Source organism: Triticum urartu, chromosome 5A, assembly GCF_056163025.1.
Source record: "Triticum urartu cultivar PI428250 chromosome 5A, HENAU_Tu73, whole genome shotgun sequence".
In the NCBI taxonomy this organism is placed as follows: Eukaryota; Viridiplantae; Streptophyta; class Magnoliopsida; order Poales; family Poaceae; genus Triticum; species Triticum urartu.
Window position 1 is genome coordinate 570,098,001 of NC_141877.1, and position 7,900 is coordinate 570,105,900.

A 7,900-nucleotide genomic window follows, 5' to 3' on the forward strand; every position below is an offset into this window, starting at 1 on the left:
CAAATAGTTTAACTCGTCAATGCCATTCGACACATCTTTTTCAGCCATCTGGTCACTGTGTGACCATTACACCAATCTGGTCGGGCAGCTTGCACCATTGTGGTTAAAAGAACCACAATAGCTGCACTTGTTCTTTCTTTTCGGATGCAGCTCAAGTGCTGATTGAATTCTTCTTGACTTTGCCCTCCCTTTTGTTGTTGATTTTGGAGGGTCTCTAGGAATTGCAGGGCCAAGTGTGGTAGCAGGTCTTCCAAACTGTGGTTCAACCATTGCAACAGCTGCATGTAGAGATGCCATACTGAGCGGCTGGTGCGCATATCCACCAGGAGCTTGCGCAGTAGGAGATGAAATTGCATTGGCATTTTCTTCCTGTGTTGTTGAAGACTCTGGATGCTGCCCAATCCAGCCATCCAGCGTTGCTGTTGATGCAGGCAATGGTGCCAGTCCAGGACCAGCCACATAGGTTGTGTTTGCTGCGTTAGGCCCCCGTGGTGGTTGTATAGCCACCATAGTCTGTGGTGCAGGCCAAATTGCTGGTCTAGGACCCATAGGAGGTCGCGCAGGCCCTCTTGCTAGTGCCGTATCCATCAAAAGTTGTGGCGCAGCTCCTCTTAGCGCTTGCACAGGCCTTGTCATTGTTGAGCCCCTTGAAAGTTGAGGCGCTGCTCCACTGTTCAGTGGCACATATCCTGACAGTTGCTGTACAGGCCAGCAGCCTTGTGTGGGAGGGCTCATGGGTAGTGGTACAGCCCTTTTTTGCATCGCTGCACCCCTGAATGCTGTCTGTTGGTGTCTATCCTCACTCATAGAGTTGCCAGTTAGGTTTGGTGCGTTTTTTCTCCGCGTTGCAGAAGTAGGTCGTTGCTGCCTAGGTCCAGAAGAGGTTTGTGCATGTTCATCAGGACGCACCGCAGGGCCACTAGTTGCCTGAGTGTTTCTTGGTGGTGGCGCAGAAGCAGGTCTCTGCTGCCCAGGTCCAGAAGGGGCTTGTGAAGGCCCTCCAGGACGCACCGCAGGGCCACCAGTTGCCTGAGAGTTACTCGGTTGTGGTGCAGAACCATCAACTGATGGTGGAGGACCACCAGAGGGCCCACTTGTTGGTGCTGCCGGTTTCTTCTTCTTTGACAGGTTGAGATTTTTGATTTCATGACGCGCACCACGCATATGTTTCTTTACAATATCCGTCGCAGCATCTGACGCACTAGCAACCCGGGCAAGACTACCAAAATCCATCATCAAATTTGCATGCCTGAGTTCCTTTTTCGATTGTGGTGGCATCTCATCAGGTTGCTCTTCGACAGCAGGGGGTGTGTTGGGAATTGCCATAGGTGTCCACCTTTTATGTATGTACTGCGCTGGGATTTCATCAACACCAAGGTGGTTGAAAACTTTCAAGATATGGCAGCAAAGCATGCCGTCCCTCTCAACCTTGCAGCAGTCACATCTGTAGTCTCCAGCACTAGCTTCCACCGTGACAAAATAGCCCATAGAACCATATTTGGCAACCCACTCTTGATTGGGGTAAACCTGATACAAGTTTTCACCATGTGGTCGCACATTGTACCTTGTAGTCAACTGAAACTCATCACGAAACTTCTCGTACAAGTCCCTAGTATACGAACCGTACGCCTGCTTCTCTATTGGGTAAGATGACCACATTTCAGTCTGTAAATGTCCTGTCCTGTAGTCTTTTGAACCCTCCCGGACTAGTATGTGTGTTTGGATTTTCTGATATTGCTTCACAAAGTTCAAAATGGACTTGTGTGGGTTCACATATCGCTTAAGGACAGCGTTGAACCCCTCGCTGCGTTGAGTTGACTGCAAGAAAGGGAAGAATTGGTGCTTGAAGTAGCAGGGCACCCATGTCTCTCTGTACTTGTATAGATTCTCGAAGTGGGAGTCAGTCATAGCCTCATACTTCATCATCAGCTCACACCACCTTGCCTCAAATTCTTCCAGCGTCAAGCTGAAGTCAACACAGCTGTTGAAATCTTTGGACAAGCCAGGGTTTCGCCCCAGCAATGCTCCAAGCTTTTCTTATGCTTTTTTCATAATATGCCAGCGGCAACAGCGGTGCACACTTGTAGGAAAGATCTTTTTAATTGACTGTGCCATTGCGATGTCTTGGTCGGTTATGATGTTGGTGGGTGCTACATTATGCATTGCCTCAAGGAAGGTCTGGAATAGCCAATCAAAGCTCGATGCCAACTCTTGCCTAACAAAGCCACAACCCAACATGAATGACTGCCCATGCCTGTTAATCCCAATGAATGGTGCAAAGGGCATGTTGTACATGTTAGTCATATACGTTGTGTCAAAGGAGATACAATCATGATAAGATTCCACGTACGCCTTCCTTGCTGCACCATCGACCCAGAAAATATTCTCAACCCTGTCTTCCTCATCATATTTTATCTTGTAAAAAAAATCTGGATCCTCTCTCTGCTGATCTTTAAAGTAAGCAACTGTCTCTATCATATCCCCTTCTTTTGTATCATCCTTGTTCAAGAGCGTCTTGAGGTTTGTAATGTGTTTAGTGCCATAAGGTACAATGAGTTCTGTCCCATAGAAATCTGACATGATGTGCATCATACGACCTGTTGACATGAAGTCACAATGGTGGTCAATTCTTCTTCTACACAAAAACAGTGCCAAAAATAGTTTCTTTTCTGTTTTTAGCAAGGCAACTCAAATGCAAAGTTTGGGCAATTCATGAAGCTATACAAGCAACTACAACCATATGCCCCAGGCAACACATGAGCAAAATACACAAAACAAACCAGGGGGGTAACTATGCATTTAGCGAGCAATACAAATTTCAATCATAAGCAAGTTGACCCTATCTAGAAACAAGTACTATTGTACATTTTAGCTACAAAGAGACTAACCATAGGCAAGTTCACATTCAACACCAAATTTGTTTTATAAAAAAACTAGGCAAGCAAGAAACTTTGCATTGAGCAACAAACAGGTAAACATTAGCTACAAAAAAACTAGGCAAGCAAGAAACTATCCAGAAACAAATCAGGCAATTTATTTCTTTTTTCTACTGTTGTAAGCAATTTAGTGGCACTATCAAGCAACTAAGGCATTTGTTTGAAGCAAATCAGTGACATGGTTCAAGCAAAAACAGGCACTTGTTGATAGGCTAAGAAACACACAACCAGTAGGCATGTGCAGGTTCTTAAAGTTAGAAGATGGGGGGGAGGTGGGTGTGGTTCAATACCTGTAGTTAAATTGCAGTTATGAAGATGAGTAAGGAAGGCCCTTTCTTCCGGCAGGATCCCTTGGTGTGATCGCAAATATTTAGTCAAACATGGCTTGTCAACCAACGGGTGGTTGTGCTCGCTAACAAAGTAGATCACTTCCCATCTGCCATCTATTACCTTCACAATCATCTTAGCTTTGCAACCAGTTTGCACAATTTTATCTCTTTTTCGTTTCTTGCTCCTCTTTTTGCCTTTACTATCATCATCAAGAAAGACAATAGCCTCATCTTCATTATCATTTTTTTCTTGCTCAACAATGTCATCTAGCACGGGAATCTTTTCTGCCCCTCCGTCATCAACATCAGGCTTCCGAAACTTGTTGCAAACAAACTGTTGTTTTATCAACTCCCTTGTTTTGAGATCCTTCCTTGAACTATTCATTTTGATTGAAAACCCCATTTGCAAGGAATATGCTTTGTAATGCACCTTGGCATCTTCCAAAGTGTCGAACCTCATGCCCACGTAAGGCTCCTTGGGCTGTGACCAAGCTTCATCATCATTTTCAGCACCCAAACCATTACCAACAGTGCCACCGGTATCACCTGCAGCACCTGTGCCATCCAGGGTATGAGCATCACTCCCAGTTGCTATAGCTGCAGGTACTTGTGTACTGCCCGGAGCACGACCCCCATGACTTGACTGCCCATCTGCCTCCATTGCTTCTGTAGCAGCACCATCGACTCTTTGGATGATAGGGGGATTAGGTGATTCCGCCACAAATTCTGCATTTCCAGCACCATGTTGTGTACAGTACAATGGATCATCATTATTTTCAGCTGGTACTTCATTCAGATCAATCATTGTCAACCTGTTTTATTCATTGAGAATATGGGAAAAAGTAAAGCAAGTCAGCAGAGGGATGGAAGCAAGTAGCACAGTAAATACAGGCAAGCCAATAGCTCACCCACCAACCAAAGCAATTTTTACGTTGTTGAGGCAAGCTAGTACCACACTAAAATCAGGCAAGCAAACAACACAGCAACGCAAGCACACCAGATTCACAAGATAGCAGTTGAACATAACCAGGCAATTCAAAGTGCACTATCAGGCAACCCAAACCATATAATCAGGCAAGTCAAACTATATATGTCAGGCAATATATTATTTGCAGGATATGCATAGAGCTTGCCTGAATGAACCATGTTTGTACATATAAACATAACATAGGCTTTTTGTTTTTTGTATTTCATAATATATTTTCCTTTTTTGTTTTTCTTTAAATGCAGGCAACATTTGATTTTTGGGGAAGCAAGCATCCCGCCATAGAAGTGCTACTTTGAAGTGTCTTCAGGATGGAATTCACTCCCAATTCAGAGAGATCAGAGCATGTTTAGTGTTAGGAAAAACTTAAGCTAGAATTATGGGCATGATTGCTCTTTTATATTCAGACTATTTCTGCTTTCAATACTTACGTTTGTGTGTTAGAAAGAACTTAAGTTGACATTTTTAGGTTTCATCTTTTACAGCAGCAAGTTTGTGTGTCTTTGGATATGCTCAGTATGCTTTTGAAGTAATGTTTCACAGCTGAGATAGTTGTTGGTATATGTATTTTTTTGTTGGCTTTTTCCTTCTTTTGCGGGATGAAATACTAATAATTTTGCAACTGTATACTGGCAACTTTTCCAACTTTTTCTGGATCATGGTGAAGGATATGATACAACAAAGGTAATTTGTACTACGCAACTGTCTCTTGTTTTTTAGTTGCAATTTCAGTTACATTTATTTCTTCTAGTGTGTTTTCACTATCGTAACCAAGGAATAATGGAAACAAATGTCCAAGAGGAATCTTTTTTCTAGTTTCTTCAAGAGTTGCCTCGACATCTTGCTTAATCCTATATTTGTAAGTTGCTCCAATAAGCCACATTGATGTCAGTATTCATTGTCTTATAAGTTTCAAAAGTGTTCATGTTTTTGCCATGGCATAAGTTTTCAAAGTTTTGTGTAGACATATACTTAGTTGCCTCATTATAGCACTGTTTTTGCTCAAACAGAATGTTTATTTTTTCACTATTTTAAGCAATTAATAGAACCGGAACACGTCAGAAAGATCATGATCTGTTTGTTTCTCATCCTCTTATAAGCACTGTTTTGCTCAGTTGTTTTTCTTGCTCAAGCCATTATATTTTCCTAATTTTTTTGTCAGCATTTACTATCAGCACTTGCCTACAGATTTATAAATGTGTTCATATGCAACAGATTTGGAAATAGATTTTGAAGCCTGGGAAGAAATATGATGCTTAATATCAGACTAAATTTGCCCAAATCAGGGGGCTGAAACTTGCCCAAACAGCAGTCTAAACATGCTTAACATCACAGCTTTTTTACACAATGTTTTGCACATCTGAAGCCTTACAGAAGAGGCAAATCGTGGGGAAAGAGGAGGGGGATCTGGAAGATGAGCCAAATCTGACCTTTTTGTCTTGTTTTTTTTTGCCTTTTTGCAGGGCAATCAGGAACCAGGCGCCTAGAGAAGAAACATCAATGAAGCCGCCATTGGTGGGCTGTGAAGGTTTGCTTTGGATCTGGAAGTGGTGAGGGGAAGGGGCGTGCTGTCCTTCTTTGCTTGAGAGAGAAGAAGATGGGGCTGGTGAGGACAAAGGAGGAAGGAGATGCGCAGGGGTGGGGGAGGGATCGGGCAAAGGGGAGGACCAGGTGTTTTGACCGCTCGATGGGTGGCTGCGGGAATCGGGAGCGGGGGCCAGGTACTTTCCTATCCTGGACAGTGGGGACAGAAAATTACCTTTTTTGGGTGGCTGCCAGGAAACGCTAGGGAGCACCCGACTGCTCCCTAGACGCGTCCTTTCGTAAATATGGGCCAGATTCGATGTCGTGAGACAGCAGCATACGCGATCGGAGTTCGAATCATGTTTATATTTATGCAAAAAAGATGGGCAGCACAAGCTAGGACGTCCGGGCGTTTCGGGCACGGACACCCTCTCGATGTCGGTCCCAGCCTCTGTATATTTATGCAGCGGTGCGTCTGCGTACTTGTGTTTCCGAGCACAGAAGTTACGCCATCCAGAGCTTGATCGAGCGGTATCGATCCATGGCCTCCACAATTCCGCCGTGGTCTGAAATCCCACAGGACATCCTGGGCCTCGTCATCGACCGCCTCTACTCCTCCCCTGGCCACACACGCTTCTCCGCGGCATGGTCTAAAATCTTGCTCGCCGTCCCTGTCGCCGCCGCCAACCGCCGTGGCTTCCAGCACCTGTGCCGCCGTACCCGGCACTCGGCCGCTGCCGACCGTGCCCGCTTTCGCGCCGTGTGCTGCTCATGGCATCTGGCTATGCGCCAACATGTTTCGACGACACCTGAGGCGTTGCCATGGATTTTCATGTCGGACGGCTCGTTCTTCACACATTCCGACGGTGGCTGCAGCGCGCCATGCCGTCTCCCTTCCCTGCCGGAGAACGCAAGATGCATTGGGTCCACTGATGAGTGGCTTGCCCTTGACCGCACTGATGCAGAAAACATGCACACCTACTTCTTGCACAATCCTTTCTCCAACACGACGGTGCCGCTCCCCGAGTTGAGCCCTATCATCGGTGATGTCTCTGAGTTTTTCGAGGTCCGCAAAGTGCTATTGCGGTCAAGCCCTCATGACATCGTTGTTCTCATGACCAACAACTCTAATCATCCCATCATATTAATTCGACCAGGAAAGGGTGTATGGCTGCCTAAGCCGGATACAACACCCTTCAACCTCATCATCGATATTGTTTTTCTTGAAGGGAAACTCTACAGCATCACTCAGGCTGAGGACCTTGCCTCTGTCAGTATTGATTTTGATGACCATGGCATACCGACCGTTACCACTACAGAGCGCCTCATCAAACACCCACCCTTGGAAAATTGTGATTTTGATGTATGGAGTGATGTTGATGAAAAGTTGGAGGCCAACGATGGTATGGGTGATAAGCACGAGGTTGAGAACTGTGGCGACGACCATGATGAGGAACTGAATGCAGTGGATGCTCGCGCACGTGCCTTATATGAATTCAAAAATAGAACCGGTGATGGCATGATTCTCGAAGGCACGACCTATTTGGAAGATAGCGAGGTGCCATATGAGCCCAATGATCTCATCTCGGTCAATTGGTACTTGATCGAGTCTCATGGAAAGTTGCTCATGGTGAGACGACAAGTGCAATGGCCTCTATATAGTATAGGCTTCACTCGCAAGGTGGAGGTTTTCGAAGCGAATATCAGCGCAGGTGCATGGGTGCCAGTTTCAGGTGGGATCGATAGTTAAGCGCTTTTCATTAGCAGCCGCTTCAGTAAATCAATTTGTGCTTGTGAAAATGTGGAACAGGACACTATCTATTTTATCAACACAGGTGAAATGTTCAACACCAGATCACAAAGCATGAGCCCACCTCAAAGGGACATCGATCGCCGGCGGTCAATGTGGATCTTTTCCTCGGAGATTGTGGTTTAATAATTTTTGTAATAACGTAGGGTTAATTTAGATAAATGGTCCACGTGTACATTTTCATAAGTTAGTTGTTTCTGAAAGTGCGTTATATCGACTAGAGGGGGGGCAAATAGGCGATTTTTATGAAAGTCTTCAGAACATGGGAGTTTTGAAGACAAACGATAAAATTAAACCTATTACCATGCAGCGGAAG

The 7,900-nt window shown here is 45.1% G+C and overlaps 1 protein-coding gene and 1 pseudogene across 1 annotated transcript; one reads left to right on the top strand and one right to left on the bottom strand.

Moving 5' to 3' along the window:
- Positions 1–66: 66 nt before the first annotated feature.
- On the bottom strand, positions 67–4,160 carry LOC147972946 (protein FAR1-RELATED SEQUENCE 5-like; annotated as a pseudogene).
- A 748-nt stretch (positions 4,161–4,908) lies between these two features.
- On the top strand, positions 4,909–7,524 carry LOC147972947 (uncharacterized). Its single transcript, XM_087524511.1, has 3 exons — positions 4,909–4,934; positions 5,714–5,778; positions 6,242–7,524. Exons 1-3 carry the CDS (start codon positions 4,909–4,911, stop codon positions 7,522–7,524), a joined length of 1,374 nt encoding a protein of 457 aa, XP_087380637.1.
- Positions 7,525–7,900: the final 376 nt, after the last annotated feature.

Bases quoted from the DNA above. Each gene is read 5' to 3' on its own strand.
- LOC147972947 (XM_087524511.1), top strand. From the start codon at position 4,909: ATGGTGAAGGATATGATACAACAAAG. The intron at 4,935-5,713 runs GTAATTTGTACT...GCCTTTTTGCAG, and splicing joins AAGGATATGATACAACAAAG to GGCAATCAGGAACCAGGCGC. The intron at 5,779-6,241 runs GTTTGCTTTGGA...ATATTTATGCAG, and splicing joins GCCATTGGTGGGCTGTGAAG to CGGTGCGTCTGCGTACTTGT.